This window comes from Motacilla alba, chromosome 9 (genome assembly GCF_015832195.1).
Source record: "Motacilla alba alba isolate MOTALB_02 chromosome 9, Motacilla_alba_V1.0_pri, whole genome shotgun sequence".
Taxonomy (NCBI): Eukaryota; Metazoa; Chordata; class Aves; order Passeriformes; family Motacillidae; genus Motacilla; species Motacilla alba.
In genome coordinates this window covers 17336340-17352307 of record NC_052024.1, presented here as the reverse complement: position 1 = coordinate 17352307, position 15968 = coordinate 17336340, and the positions used below count along the sequence as shown (strand labels likewise).

The 15968-nt window shown below is 42.5% G+C and overlaps 1 protein-coding gene and 3 non-coding genes across 4 annotated transcripts; all 4 read right to left on the bottom strand.

The window, feature by feature from the left end:
• Window positions 1–39: 39 nt before the first annotated feature.
• EIF4A2 (eukaryotic translation initiation factor 4A2) lies at window positions 40–6896 on the bottom strand. Its single transcript, XM_038145301.1, has 11 exons — window positions 6782–6896; window positions 5908–5953; window positions 5687–5819; window positions 5290–5429; window positions 4048–4216; window positions 3754–3863; window positions 3501–3644; window positions 2973–3110; window positions 2596–2685; window positions 2278–2357; window positions 40–853 (listed from the first exon to the last, which is right to left on the bottom strand). Exons 1-11 carry the CDS (start codon window positions 6808–6810, stop codon window positions 709–711), a joined length of 1224 nt encoding a protein of 407 aa, XP_038001229.1. The 5' UTR covers window positions 6811–6896; the 3' UTR covers window positions 40–708.
• On the bottom strand, window positions 2764–2891 carry LOC119704873. The gene has a single exon (XR_005258093.1). It is a non-coding gene; the product is annotated as a small nucleolar RNA SNORA63 (small nucleolar RNA).
• On the bottom strand, window positions 3273–3453 carry LOC119704823. The gene has a single exon (XR_005258045.1). It is a non-coding gene; the product is annotated as a small nucleolar RNA SNORA81 (small nucleolar RNA).
• On the bottom strand, window positions 5506–5576 carry LOC119704825. Its single transcript, XR_005258047.1, has one exon. It is a non-coding gene; the product is annotated as a small nucleolar RNA SNORD2 (small nucleolar RNA).
• Window positions 6897–15968: the final 9072 nt, after the last annotated feature.

The window sequence follows — 15968 nt, the reverse complement described above, 5'->3', positions numbered from 1 at the left end:
TGTAACCCTCCCCTCAACCCAAGAAGCAACTGTTTACAATTTAAGTGAATATAGAAGTATTTTATTGAACATTCAAACTTCATTAAGACATGTGCAATATGGCAAATTTTACTGGGTTTAACCCTAACTAAGACAATAGTATGATTGCTTGCTTGCTGGGGCTTAGCAACAGGGTCCAGATCACACTTACCACTAATTAAATACTTTATTGAATAAATACATATGAAACAAAAATGCATTTTAATGCTCTTATAAAAGTTTAGAGATTTTGAAAGGCCTTTCCAATTTAATCTGAGGTGTAAGTACATACAATAAAGGAAGGTAGGCTAGTTTAACATAATTGGCTGACTTTATACAGCACTTATATCTTTTAGTCCATAAGTAAATTATTAAATGATAAAGAACATCTAATACAACCACTTCTATTGAACTAGGAAATAAATTTCTAATAAAGAAAAAATTTACAGACCCCATGACTTTCCACCCAACCCCAACAGTCTAACCCTAAAGTGGACAAAGCCAAGGGCCTTCCCCACAAGAGCTCACGACAGAAAGTCGCTTCTCTTATCAAAAATCTGTATTTCTGATCCGTAATGAGCATTGAGACAAGATTCAATATATCCCCAAAGAAAGAAGCACAATGCGCGTTGTGAATCGCCTATTCAGCAACAGCGAGCACTGGATTCACAACCACCTCATCCCGGGGACCTAAATGAGATCAGCCACATTCATCGGCATCTCCTCCACTGTAGTATTGTAGAAAGTCTCAATGTCTCGCAGGATCCTCTTGTCCTCTTCAGTGACAAAATTGATAGCCACACCTTTTCTGCCAAAACGGCCACCCCGGCCAATTCTGCACAAAAAGAAAACACATTTACACTCAAGTTAACCTCACTCATCAGCTTTACATGTCTGCAAGATCCATTCTTGACTGCTGCTCTTATCTGCCACTGGCCCGTTTATGCTGCCTTAAGAGGGCCAGCTGCCACCCAAGTCACATGTGGTCAGGAAAAACCAGCAGCTGGTGCCAGCAGCACAGCAGGTCCATTCCATGGCAGGCAGCAGGGCACACATGGTTACTCTTTGGCTGCAAAGCAAGATCTTCATTTAATGCTTGGTGCTGTGTTCTGAAGTCTCGGGTCACTCTCTCCCCTCTGTATAACTCTGCACCCACCCCTCATGCATTCACTCCCAAGCACAGAGCACACGCTGTTGTTTAACAATCAGACTGTTACCAAGTTAATCCAGTAACATGGAACAGCACACAATTTCACAATTTCAATTCAACCTGTTTCCAGTGGGAAAACTTAAAGAGTTTTGTTGGTTTTCTTTACAGAGTAAAATCCAAGCTCAACATTTGTGTTTAAGCCCACATCAGTCACTGACACATCAGTGCCTGCAGTTTAGTTACACCCACTGTGAGCTCCACCTTCCTACAGACTGCACAACAGAGCTCCTTGCCAGCGGGAGCTAAATACACAGAAAGGGCTCACAAAACTTAGGGGATAATCATGACAAAATAAATAAATAAATACCAACTCGCTCTTTATTCAAACTGTGCCGCTTATGAATCCACGTCCTAAATGACGCCAACGTCGTTTCTGAGCACCATCTTGTGTCATCAACTGCTGCTATCGACTCCTGTATTTTTTTACATCAAGTAACAAAGCACAGTTTACTTAATTTAGGGATGGTCACTAAAAGCAGTTAACTAAACCTAGGGCAACAAACTGAAATTGCTACCAGAAGACACACCACAGAGAAGAATCCCAGTAAGGAGCCACCGAGAGCAAACATGGCACACACAGGGACACAGCTGAACCTCCACAAGCACAGGCAGCCCTACAAGCTACGAGTAAGGTCTGTCCTGTCACTGAGCAGCAACAGCTCCAGATCAGCCAGAACCCAGACCAAGCTGACCCAGCTGTCAAAATGCTGCACCACTGTCACACTCAGATGGTCACAGCCTACATGACAAGAGGCAGTTTAGTTGCTGGCATTTTCCCCACAACTCCAAGGCTTATCACTCATCCCTGAACCTGTTACATAGCTAAGTTTTCCCACTGCTTCAAGTGTTCAAAAGTTCAGCTCCTCCCTTGTTTCAGAACCACTGCTGTGCAAGGCAGGGCTTTTTTAAAGCTAATCCACAAGTGGCTGTATTCCCTGTTAGCTCTGAGAAGTTTATGCATGGATGCCAACACCTCTGCGGTGAGGAGGGTGCGTGCCAATGCCCATCCAGCACAGCACAGGGACTGAGCGGGGGCAGAGCCAACTGACCTGTGAATGTAATTCTCACGATTGGTCGGCAGGTCGTAATTGATAACCAGGGACACTTGCTGCACATCAATGCCACGAGCCTGCAAAGCAACACCACGTCTTTAATGCAAGTTAGGGACTATTTCAAATTTATCTACATCAAGCTTTTGTCAACCACATCGTTAGTTATGAACTACAACTGTGTAGTTCATAGTGGAGCATGGTCTTTGCTGTTCCAAAAAGCTCCTAACAGTTCAGGTTACAAAAACCATCACTTAATTTTGAAGCTTTTGGGACAAGGCTGTAACAGGAACACGTTTAATGAAAGACAATGCTCACCAGCAAGTCAGTAGTGATCAGGACACGGCTGGACCCTGATCTGAACTCTCTCATGATAACATCCCGTTCCTTCTGGTCCATGTCACCATGCTGGAGAGTTAAAACAAAAAGCTGCAATTAGTACAGTTCCAATGCTCCAAACCAGAATATTCTTTTAAGAACAAAAGCATGTATGAATCCCAGCGTCCCTACCTGCTGTGGAAACGAAGCAGGTAGGGATAGAAAGGAAACATTTCACTTTAAGCAGGGGGAACGATAATACAGCACTGCACAGCTATATTATAACTTTCCTGCTTCTCACTGATATGCCCTCCTCACCATTTCTTCCCCAGTAAACACGCGGCTTTTCAGAAGCGATTGGAAGTAGCAATTCTTACCAGAGCTGAGACTGTGAAGTCCCTGGCATGCATTTTCTCAGTAAGCCAGTCTACTTTTCTCCTTGTATTGAGGAAAATAACAGCCTGTGTAATGGTCAGTGTCTCATACAAATCACAGAGAGTATCCAGCTTCCATTCCTGAGCAGAACAAAGATCATCAGGAAACACATCATGACGCAGCTCAGTACATAACACGAACTTCAAACAAGAAATACAACTCCAATACAACAATCAATTAAGCCTGCTTTGGCAAACAACTACATTCAACATGACCTGGAAACAAAGTCAAGTTTTTGCATCAAATGTTGCACCAAATCTTCAGACACAGGACACTGGACATTAAGAAAGAGGTCCACCCTAGTCCTTTTTGATCTAGTGCATAGTTTATCTTCTTCCTGTATTTACTCTACTAGCATTATTGCATAAACTAAAGCTCAGCTTCGGTTTCTGCAATTTTAGCACAGTGCTTTAACAAGAAGGTAAGAGAATGGAACTCCTCCTGCCAGATCAAGTATAACCAGCACCAACCTCTCTCTCAACATTAATGTAGAACTGCTTGATACCCTCCAGAGTCAGTTCTTCCTTCTTCACCAAAATACGGATGGGATCTCTCATGAACTTTTTGGTCACTTCCAACACATCCATTGGCATTGTAGCTGACAGCAACACAACCTAAAATATATTATTCTGTGTTAGCATATACCCTGTACAATAATTTTCATTTGTGCAATTCAGTTCTAAAATCTGCATGCATCACTTTACCGTGTGAAAGCTTTTTTACCTGGATGTTTGTGCTAAGTTTTTGAAAGATCTCATAAATTTGATCCTTAAATCCACGGCTCAACATTTCATCAGCTTCATCCAGAACAAACATTTTGATCCATTTTGGTGCTATTGGAAAAAGAGGCATAATGAATTTTCAGAAATACACAATCCTTTAACAACAACATGCTTCTGTACTACTAAGCTTTCCAGCACAACTCCCTACAGTGACAACAAATACACCGAAGCTCTTAGTGGGTGTGAGGCTTTCACTGGGATATATCAGCAAGGGCACAATAAGGCTCATACTTACAAAGATAGCGCCGGTTCAACATATCAAACACACGCCCTGGAGTTCCCACCACGATGTGTGGAGCCTCAGCCTGGAGTTTCTGCATTTCATTGCGCACATTTGTGCCACCAATACAAGCATGGCATGTTGCTCCCATGTAGTCTCCAAGGGCCAGGATTACCTTTTGAATCTAAAATTGAACCTTCCATTAGCAGCTTGTAGCACAACAAAGCTTAAGCCCCATTATCACTGGCTTTTCTGGACTTTGGAAGCCAAGACACCAAATAAGGACTATGGAACTGAGAGCTGCTAAAAAGACTGCCCCACTACACGTAACCCAAGTTGCTAACTAGAAACCAGAAGGCAGAGGAACAGTTAAGTTGCAGTTTTGTTTCTACTGGCTGAACTTGCTGATTGAGTGACTGCTATAAGGTAATTACTAAGCTGAGAGCAGGGCCACCAGAAGCGACCTCGAGCTCTCAGGTGCTCAGGCCTTCATGTTAAGCACTTGGAGACTCTTCAGAGAACTCTCTCCAATGGCACCACTACAAGCCAGGTTTCAAAACAAATCTCACCTTAACAAAAGGCCTTTATTCCATTTATTTTGTTTTCTGTCTGATTGTTTAGCTTTACCTTGAAGAATTGTCACATAGCACTGGCATTTTAGTATAGCCTAGCTGAAAATGACAGGAAGTTTTCTGCTTTGGAGTCGGTTCAATAGTTGCACTTTAAGACCCCTCATTACTGATACAGTTATCCTAAATATTCATGTATTCTTGAAGTTATTACCACACCCATAACAGAATACCAAGCCTTGAAGGTGAAAGACATGCAATTATATTGTCAGGAAAACATACAAAGATACAAAACCATTCAAGTAATCAAATGTGCACTGCAGTTTTCATGTTGCACAACTGCATTCAAGTTTAAATAGCTTCCAAACAAGTGTGATTTGTTTCCACTCAGAACACTGTGCCTTAGTAATTGTGGTTTTTTGCTTAAGATGCTTCCTCCACTTTGCACACAGCACAGCAGCTGCCTCTTGCACCACCTCCATGTTTATCTACTCAGCTCTTTCAGGAGGCAGAGCACTTGTGGGACAGAAGCCAGTTTGTATCCCCCGTTACGTGACACAAAAAGGGTTCTGAATGGATATTCATTACAGCCCCTTTAAGAAGCCTGGTAATATTGTCTCACAGTTGTGAAACCTGAAACCTATGCAACACACAGTTTTCTGTTTTTTTCAAACTACACTATCAATACCTGTTGAGCCAGTTCTCTGGTAGGGGCCAATACTAGTGCCTGGGACTCCTTGAGATCAATCTCCAACTGCTGCAGGATGGAAATAGCAAATGTGGCTGTCTTGCCAGTACCTGACTGAGCTTGAGCAATCACATCATACCCTAAAAAAAGTAGGATACACATTTACTGCTCCCACACGGGTCAATCATGTAAGTTTTATTTAATTCCCCTTGAAGTAAGTGATCAGTACTAAAGAGGTCTCTCCATTTCAGGTCAGTCCCGAAAGATGGTGTACCATCATATCACTTGTTCAATGAAGACTGAAATTAGTTATTACTGCACTCTAATGAAACAACATGTGCATTTTACAATGCTTTCCTAATTATCCGATGTTGATATTAATGGATCTATTGCATACCTTTGATGCATGGAATAATAGCTCTCTGCTGAATAGCTGAAGGCTTCTCAAAACCATAAGCATAAATGCCCCTTAGAAGGGATTCTTTTAAATTCATATCATCGAAATTGTCAACAATCTCATTCCAATTGCTCTGTAATAAAGAAAGAATAAAAAAAAAATAAATCCAATACCCCTGTCCACCAGCAATTAAATTCCCAGATCAGTTCGTAAGTGCTCACCTCGATGACACCATCGGGCTCCATTCCCTCTGGGCCGCCATGGTCTCTGCCACGAAAGAGAACACCTCGTTAGCAAAGCAGCCGCCACCACGCACAAGCGAGCCGACACGTCGGCTAAGACAGCGGCGGGCCCCGTGACAGATCATTCCAGCAGGTGCTCTGAGCTCCCGCCGATGGACGAACCCCGAGCCCTGCTCCGCACCGCAGCCCGTGCCCCGCTCCCGGCGCCGCGGCCATGGGCGCACCGAGCGCGCGCTCCCGCGGCGGCGCGGGGAGGGGGGGGCGGGCGCGCTCCCGGCGCTGCAGCGGATCCCCCCCGCCCCGCCCCGCCGGGGAAGTCTCGCGAGAGCTCCACCCCTGGGATTGCGCAAACCGGGCGCTGCGGGCGGACGGCGCCGGGCGATCGCCCGGGGGGGACCTCCCCCTCCCCCCGCAAAAAATTGTAATGGGCTCGCCCTCAGCGCGGCCCGAGAACCCGGGGCGAGCCAACGGCGCGAGGGAGAATAAAATAGCAAGGAAAAAAATTCACAAAAAGGCTTTTTAATATTAAAAGTACAACACAGCTGTATAGAAATTAATCTCAAAAAAGTCTTTTTAGGGCTGACTGGATTGCTAAGAAAGCCAGTAACGAAAATCGAGCCCCGAGGACTAGAGCTAAACCGTTGCTGAGCCGCGAGCAAGGGGAGCGCAGGGACAGAAACGTCTAGAACGGGAGGGGCCAGGGCGCAGGGCTGATTGAGCACAGCGCCCTGCCTCCCCCAGGGCGCTCCAACTCCAACCCCTCCACCTCTTTCGACTTTTCCTCTCTCCCTGGCCGTCCCCGCATAACTAAAGAAGCCCCCGACTGTGGAAAGAGCCCAGGCCCCCGCCATACCTGCTATAATCCGCGGAGCCCCCTGACATGTTCCGATCACCAGCTCTGTCCTCAACTGAAAAGGCAAGCCCTCCGCGGCGCCCGCCTTATATACCCGCCCTGCTGCCGGACTCGTTGCGCTCTGCTCTGCGCATGGATATACACCTTACACCACGCGCAAAAAAGCAAGAATCCCTCCAGTTTAAGCCCTGTATCCCAAGTGATTCCCGTCACGCGACTTTTTCAGTTAATCCGAAGGTTGTGTATGAACCTCTGGTGTCCAGGAGGCTACGTGGAACACAGAACTACTTTTTTTGTCAGATCGCGGAAGGATATTGCACCATTGAGTGCGTCACAGCGCCCCACTCCTTCCTCCCTCTGCCTCCCCTTCCCCCCCGCGTGCACGGGGTTTCCCGTCCGGTCCCTGCTGCAGCGCGGGGCGGGAGAGGGAATGGCGGCGCCGGCTTGGCCGGGCTGGGGGAACAGCCAGCGGCCCTGCGGCAGTGGCTGGGGCGGCATAGCAGCTCCTTTTCGTGGCCGCGTTTTCTCCACCATGTCGGTTTTGTTTTTAGAGCCCCGGAGTCGGGGGGTGACAGGAGAGAGGAAGAGGCTTCCTCGGGCGGGGGCCGGCGGTCGCGCATCCGCCCCATCCGCACACAGAAATGGCTCCCCCCCCTCCTCCCCGGCAGGCGGAACACACCCCGAGCTCTGCTCCTGCGCTCCCGGAGCCGGGCGGCGTTGGTCATGAGGGGGCAGCGCTGGGAGCTCACGGAGAGGCCCTGAGGCGAGGGGGGCAAATGGAGGCGCCTCTGAGGGCTCCTCGGCCAGGGGCTCACAGCCAGTGCAGGCCGGCGGCCCCTGGCTGAATCCCGCAAACTTGTCCCGAGGCGCTGAGGGTGGATCATTCATTCCTGAAGGGGATGCAGGGGTATTTGTAGGAGACACGTTAGGTGGTCCTCGGCGTGCTGCCGAAAGCACGGTGCTGTGATGTGCTGCAGATCGCGGTACACGAAAAAACCGGGCAAGAATGATTTAAAGGTTAGTGCAGTCCAAAATAAAGCACTAAGAGAACTGTTACTGTGCAAACCGATTGCGTGATCATGCCCAACGCTTTCTACTGTGACAGAAAAAATATCGATCATTTTAATGCTCGTATCAGGTTTCACAATAATCTATTAATCAGTATTATGCTGGCAAGTAATATCAATTATAAGCGATAATTTTGTGCCACCTTTGTATGGTTTATGTGTATCACTTTGCAATCTGTTTCCATAGTGATTATATATGAAGAAATGGAGGCAGTGCTTGAAAAACTCAACCCTTTACTTGTGTAGAACAAAAAATTGTAAATTGTCTAGAACCATCTAGAATATCTATATAGGGAACCTCTCAAAGACTGTATATACCTTAAATCTTCCTATGGTAGCATCTGCTGGGGCAATATTATCTGTAGAAATAATACAATCTACCACTATCCCAACAAAATTATATAAATGCAGCTCCGCTGTCAGCCTGTCCTAATGCTCTCAAGTTCTTTCTGTCCACCCCTGCTGGGTAGAAAATATTGAGGATATTTCTTGTGTTTGCAGTTTAGCTAGACACACAACAACAGCCAGAGGCCTTTTAAATGAATGATGCCAGTTTGTGTGGACTATTAACCTCTGGTTGACAAACAAACAGGATGGACTGAAGAAAGAATGTGCACACAGTTTTGGGCTAGCACAGTTAGATTTCCACTGCATTAAAAGTGATTTGAGTCTAAATGGGGAAATAACACTACCGAATATTTGTTAAGGATCTTGAATATTTATTAGGAAAGCGGTTGAATTTGATTTGATGAATATTTTTATTCAAGCACTGCATTTCAGTCTTAGTAGATTTGCAAATCTGAGAGAAGATTGCCAGACATGTGGGAATTTCAGGAAGGTAAACCATCATTCTTCACAGACCTGGAATGGCATCTCAGAAACAAGTATCTGCTTTATCATTTCCAATAAAGAAATCAGTGTCATTTCAGATTACCCTGGTATTCAGATCACTTTGAGTGTTCAGATTTAACAGCAGTTTTCGAGTAACAAGGCTTTCCTGGCTCTCTTTAAGGAGGAATTGTTATTGCTCTAGCTTGCAGCAAATCTTGTTTTACAACACTTGGTCAAACTTCATTCTACTAAAAAAGTAAAAAACCTTGAAAATTTTTGAAAATTATTATCTTCAATCAAGAGGGACATTTTTTAAAGTTGGTATTATAGTTTATTGGCTAAAATAGTGGGAGGTCTCTTGATTAAATGCCAAGATTTCTTGGCATTAGACAACTACTGAGCCAAAGATGTCCCCCTGAGCTCCTGATCGCTGGCCTTTATCGAGGAGCTTGAAATATCTCTGTGTCTGAGGATTTTGTTCATTTCTGATTCACCTGGTGCTTAAATTCAAAGTAAAGCCTGTGAGCAGACTGGTTTCTGCTGTCCCATGGTTGTGGCAGAGTTTGGCAGAATTTGATAAATTATTTGATCGTGTTATTTGCTCTGGTTCGTGGTTGTTTTAATGCAGTGACACTCCTCAGTCCAGTGGCCCCTTGGCAGATGCTCTATTTGCCTCAAGTGTGTATGACTGGAACAATGAAATTACAATTTAAGAAACAAATCATCAGTTCCCACGTGAAAGGCATTTATTATATGGATGTGGCACATCCATATGATATATTAAGGTATATGAGGAAAGGAACCCAGTGTTTCCTCCAGTGGAAATCATTGACTTCTTTTCACCAAATCAAAAGATGAAAATTTTTTTTTTTCATAAACTTCAAGTAAACAGTTTGAAACACAGAATCAGTCTTCTCTTTTTATGAAACAAGATATCCAGGCTTCTTGAATTAGCAATGACCCTTAACTGCACTAGAGGAAAAAATCCTACATTTTGTACCCTTTAAAACCTCTGTACAATGTTTGAGAAATATCTCTTTGGTTACAGTAGTGCAAACAGCCTTTTCATGTGTGTTCATATCTACTTGGTGTATTTTTGGGCCAGTGCTAGCCATACTCTGCCTGGAATTATTTGTGTTCTGAACAGGAAGCATCAAACTGAGAGGAACCAAAAGGTCAGATTTTGTCACTGACAAAAATCTTGTGATGACACTGGGATTTCTAGTGGTCCCCTGGTTTTAAATCTGATTAAGCTTTATAGAGAAGCCTCAGCTGAAAACTTGCTCCCCAAGGACCAGGTTTGTGTTATCTTCAGGCAGAAGGGAAACCAAGAAGACACTAAATAATATGTCTGGGCTGCTAAAGGTAGGATCCACAACCACATATATAAATGTACATCTAATATACTTCTGTGGATGTTTCCCAAAAAGACAATCCCAGTGAATCATGAGCTCTTTAGTGAGAGTGAACATAATAATATGTTTATTAACAGGGGTAGCAGATGGACTAGCTGGTTTAGCAGCTGGGTTTCCAGTGATTATTCATGCAGACTGAAGTAAGGAGTGACGTATTTAAAGAAAGCAGTAGGAGCTGACACCTCCTGAAACTGAGCTCCAGTTGAGCAATCCCTGCTCACCAATATCCTGGCAAAGGCGATGGGACAGTTTGCATGAGGAAGTCTCAGAAATCTCCTTTTAATAATCTCATGGCGTGATTTGAATTTGCCATGAAACTGCCAGGTGCTTCATAGGAAACCTGCAAGATCCCAGATTTCTTTTCCTGCATTTTTAAGTCTGGTGCCAGGGTTCAGACTGTGTATTATTTGATTGCCATGACTGGCAGGGCAAGGAAGGAATGGTAAACAGACAGAGTTTGCTCACGGTAGGTCATGTTAAGGATCAAGATGATTTGTTAGGGTGTTGCTAGCAAGAAGTGATATTTTCAGTTCATCAGTCCCAAAGGATCCTGCCTAAACAAAAGCGTGCTTCCTCAGATGTAGGAGTGGATATGTTCTGGAAAACCTCCAGAGGAGAAAGAAAGTCCAAATTCCTGGAGTCCCCTGCTTGTTATTTAAATGCAGTCGGGGTGTCATTAATGATAACAAGTATTTTTGGTTACTCCATTGAAATTACAATCTAAAAAAGCTGAACAATAAGAATGTATAAGATACAGTGTTTTTAATGGATTGAGAATGCTGCCTTTGTATTCTGTAGTACCTCAGTGTAATCTGAAATGCACATAATGATGACTTTAGTACATTGGGTTGTTAGGCTTACTTTGTCATCCTTTTTAAAAGTTATTTTACAACTTTGTTATGTTTTGACAGATATTTCTAGTCTTTGTAACTGTAGTCAAATATTTGCTGTGAAATCTCAGTGATGTCCCTGTTGAATGAATCGAAAATACATCCAGAATTTCCTCTCTGTCCAAGCTCTGTCTCACTGAATAGTTGTGCACTAGGCCAATAAGGAACGTATTCAAAGATGCTTAAATTATTTAGGTGCCAAGAACTGTGGAAAGGCAGTGGGATTTAAACTGCTTTGGTTGATTTAATTGCCCCACATGCTCAATCCATTCAAGATATTCAGGCTTGCGCAGAGGATGTGGGGTGGACGGGGCCTTTTGCTGGCCAGCTGACTCACTTGTCTGAAATGTTTGCGGGGTGGTTCATGGCTTTTGCCTTCCAATTGCTTGGAGCACACATCTCCAAGGAGTGTTCCTGCTTCACTTGTGCAGAACTTTGTTTCTTAGCTTAAGTTCTCTCATTCACAGTTAGATTTTTTTCTTGATTATAATAATTTGTTAAACTATTTAAGACTAACTTACTCGGGTGGTTTAAAAAAAAAACAACCAGTAAAGTTGTGTGAATTTAATCTTTCAGGTTATTCATCCATTAATTCATCTCCTCTTAGATTTGGAGTTTAAATTCAGACTCGTAGTGACCCTCCCACCTTCAGGGGTTTGGAGTTATTTATTACTTATTTCTTCCTCTGGAATGGTGAAGTTCTTGCTGAATTTTTAAGAAAGATGGTGTTTCTTTTATACAGTGGGACAGCTCTTGTAAAGTGCTGCTGAAAAGGAAGCAGCAGAAGTGCTCTGGGCCCTCAGGGGAACCTTGGTTTCTCAGCCTTCTCCCAGGGGGTCAAAAATCTAAAGAACTAAGAGAAGTTAATTGCTACTTATTTTTGTAGTTGGTATAGTTTCATCCAAAACTTTAAATTTGTGACAAATTTCCCTTTTACTTTGGTTAGCATTTGGCTGGTCTTTTAATACAAAACTAGGGTTAATTCTAGAAAGTCAGTATTTAATCTTTAGTGGAAGTATGTAAATTACTGTTAATGCTTAAATGAGTGTAACGTAAGAAAACTGTCATATGGAATCACTTATGGTGGTCTTGTAATTTTAGTAACGATTCTGGTAATAAGAAGAATGTTGGCACAATAAAATACTTAACCCAAATACTTGAAACAGAAATATGCTTTTCTTTCTATGATTTTTGTAGTCATCCAGGCCTCTGCATGCTATAAAACTCAATAATTACAGTTTTACATCTTGGATGTTCTTCTTGATTGAGCACTTAGATTCTTTGTTTCCAAGTTTTCAAGGTTTGTAGTCAAGCCCAGGACATGAAATCAGCTTAGTTCTGTTCCTCTGTTGAGTTAAGGACTCCTAGTGTGACCACAGACTGGAATTTTAGCACTAAAATTGAGCAGATGATATTTATTAGACTTGCCATTGACTTTTATTGGAATGAGAGCTCTCTTTGCACTTCAGTTTTCTTCTCTGTAATGTGGAGGTGATATTATTTGCCTCAGAGGTTATGCGTGGGCAAATCCTTGAAGAATGGGGGATCAGTAATGGAAGGAGGCCTAGAAATCTTTGATAGAAGTTGCAGGCTACATTCAGGGTAGAGTTTGTTCTTTTTATTACAAAAGTAAATAAAGCTGAGAGATGAACCAGGTGGCAGATGATAACATCCTGACATAGTTGTGGTTACATTTATTTTTTAAGCCATGAAATACTGCATGTCATATATTTCTGTGAGACAGTCAGCAAAGAATATTTTTTCCAGTTCTGAGAGAAAGGTAAATATAAGCCTGTGCATTATTTTGAGGAAAACTGTTTTCCCTCTGCTGTTGGTTAACCATCTCTGCGCATTGTTTGTTCTCATGATTATACAAGTTTGCAATCCACTGACACTGCTTGAGTTTTTTAATTGCTGTTTTCAGTTGGTTAAGTTTTGGAACAGCCACAACAGGCACACCTATGTCTGTATTTAATTTGAGTACTTTTCCTTATTGGTAAAAACGTGGAGTGTTCTGTGCCTAGTAGGAGGAAGTAACGCGTGGGAACCAAACCCAAGATGAAAATACCAAAAAGGCCAAGCAGTTCCTTGACTTTTACGGGGGTAAATTCACAGGACCCATTAGTGGTAAAAAAGTGCCAATCTCTAATGTATGCTGTACATACGTGTACCTTGATAGCTGGCCTGTGTCCTGAGTGGTGACAGCATCGAGCCGTGTGACTCCATCTGTCCCCATCCCAATCACACTTTTGGACATCAGAACAAACACACTGTGCTTTCCAGAGCGTGCATGCAGCACTGCGAGCTACAAGGGCCTATTTCAAATTAGTGACAACGAAATGTCTGGTGTGATCAGCTGATACAGAACTGCAGAGAGAGCTTTGCTTTGAGTGTATTACAGGCTGTAATACACTCTGTATTTATTGTCAGAATATTTCAAATCTGTACATCTCTAAGCAGTAAGACATCACAGAAATAATTTCATTTTTCCCTAACAGAAGCTCTTTCTGTCCATATCCAGCATTGCATTGTAATTGAATTCTCTTCTTTCTTTTCTATCAGAGTATTTTAACTTTCTCAACAGTATTTTGCAGTTTATAGAGCTTGTTGTAACATGTAAAAGTTAACAATAAAGCTGTTTTTGTCATTATTAAAATGAAATGTGTGATCAAAAGTATTGGCTTCAAGGTAAATCTTAATTTCTATAAACTGAAAGTTTCCTACTGAGCTTTACTTTTCATAAGAAAATTGAGACTGTTCATTTCTTCAGGTAACAATAGCTCAGATTCCCCAAGTTCTGTTTCTGTAACTGATACTGGCACAATGTGAAACTATAGATGAGTAGTTTCAGCTTTGTGCCCTTCTTTCATCTCTTTGTAAAATGGAAATTATTATCTCTCTTTGAAGAATCTCTTTTTCTAAGTTGTAAATTTGTGAATTGTAAAGCTGGGACTGATTGGTTTGCGAGTTGTGCTTCAGCCTGCAAAGCAGCCAGCTCAGAGTGGGGAAAAGTTTAAAAAAAGTTTAAAAAATTAATAAAGATCAACATTCTGACTTGTTTAATAATTTTATTTGTTTGGTTTCTAAATCCTTCTGAAATTTTTTTGGATGAAAAATAACTATTCAAAGGCTTTTCTCTTTAACAGTATTAGAGATGCATGTTCTTCTTGTGGCTAAGTCTCAATTGTGTGCCCATGAAGCTGAAGTGCCAAGTGAGCTGCTAAATGTAACTGCTCTGGTTTTTGGGGCTTCTCTTTAGTGCTAGGAAGCCTCTGTAGGCCAGTCCTTAGCCCCATTTGTTTGTGCTTCATCCTGTCCCAGAAGACTATTCTGTATAATTTTGTAGACCAACTGAATATTGCCAGATGAGACAAAATGAATGTGCGAGGTGCTGGATTCGTAAGGAATTCAATGTTTTCCTCTCAGATTGCACCCAGGAACACTGGCCCCTGTTTTCCGCGTTTTCCAGCAAGTGTGGACATGGGCTGATGCAGGCACAGACAGGATGCAGGCGATGCCTTCACTTCAGCCAGGAGTAACTGTGGTGTTGCTCGTGCCAGCTGGGGACAGGCACTTTAACACTTCTTGTCACAGCAGTTGGCAGTGGCCAGAAACCTTTGTTCTTTACACAGCAGGAGAGAGAAATGCAAGTTCATGCTGAATTGCAGGAATATATTGATTGATTTATTTTGTGCATGTGATAAAAGTGATTAGATATTAAAATACCGGCAGGTTTTGCAGTATATAGAGAGAATGTATGTGCCTCTATTCAAAGTATTTTTATCTTGTGCTTTAAGAGCTTCTGCTAATAGTTGTTTCTAAGTCTTAAGTAGTTGGGGTTTTTGCTGTCATATTCAGCATTTATTTGTAGCTCATTGTTCTGGTTAATTTAGAAGTAACAAAGTAAGAAATCAGGAAAATCCTGATTTTAAAGCAGGCAGATGCCATAGTACTCAGTAACTACTCAATTACCAGTAGTTTTTCTTTTGTTGCTTTTTTGTTCTCTAAGGTTTGTGTTACCATTTTTAAGTGTATTCTGATGTGTACTTTTCCATGGGTTACAAGACTACAACATTTTGTATGCCATTATTGCCTTTATTTCAGCAGGATTTTAACAAACAAAGCACTGATTTAATTTATGTGCTAGTAACAAATAAAGACTCCATCAAACAATGACATATTCTTAGAGGACTTTATTTGAATGCAATATTGTGTATATCTTAAGCTCGGAATTCTCCTTTTTCACCTTTCTGTCCAAGAAAGCTGAGTTATCACAAAGATGATTTTATAGTTAATTATCCAAAAGAACTTCTCAGATTTCCTTTTAATATTATTCATTTGCATTGCTAATATTCATCTCTTCTGGGAATACAACTTTGTACCCCCTGGAACACACTTTTTTTCTAAAATAATTGTGGAATTGTGTTTACTAATTCACATCAGAAGTGTCTTTGCTGATTTCCTGGGCTAACAGGCTGTGTATCTTTATGCAGAAGGAAGGAGAATGAAGTGAGAACTGTAAAGGACTGCTGCCTCAGAACTGCTGTTGCCATAGAGCTGCTAACGAGGAAAAAAACTGCAGCATGGATTTCTTGTGCTGCTGAAGGTAAGATGAGGGCACAGCAGAGGCTGTGGGAGGGGGAGGGGAGGCAAGGCAGAGGGAGGGAGAAGAGGAAGAAAGTCTGCGTCCTTGCTGTCTAAAAAAGGAAATTCAGTGTCAGTGTTCATGAGCAGAACTGCTGGTGCAGAAGAACAAAGCTATCTCAGTTGTTTAGGGTAGCAGGAGTGATGAGCAAGCCAGCACACTCCCATGCTTTCAGGAGGAAATGCTGCAAAGAAAGGAGGGAGAAGAGTGACTTTTTCTTTTAGAAAATACTCACTGCTGCTTCAAGGTAGTTGCTTTTTGATACTACTTGGGCGTTAACGTTATTACCCTGGGTAAAGACAGCCATGAAAAAGCTCATTAGGGAGATAAACAAGAAGA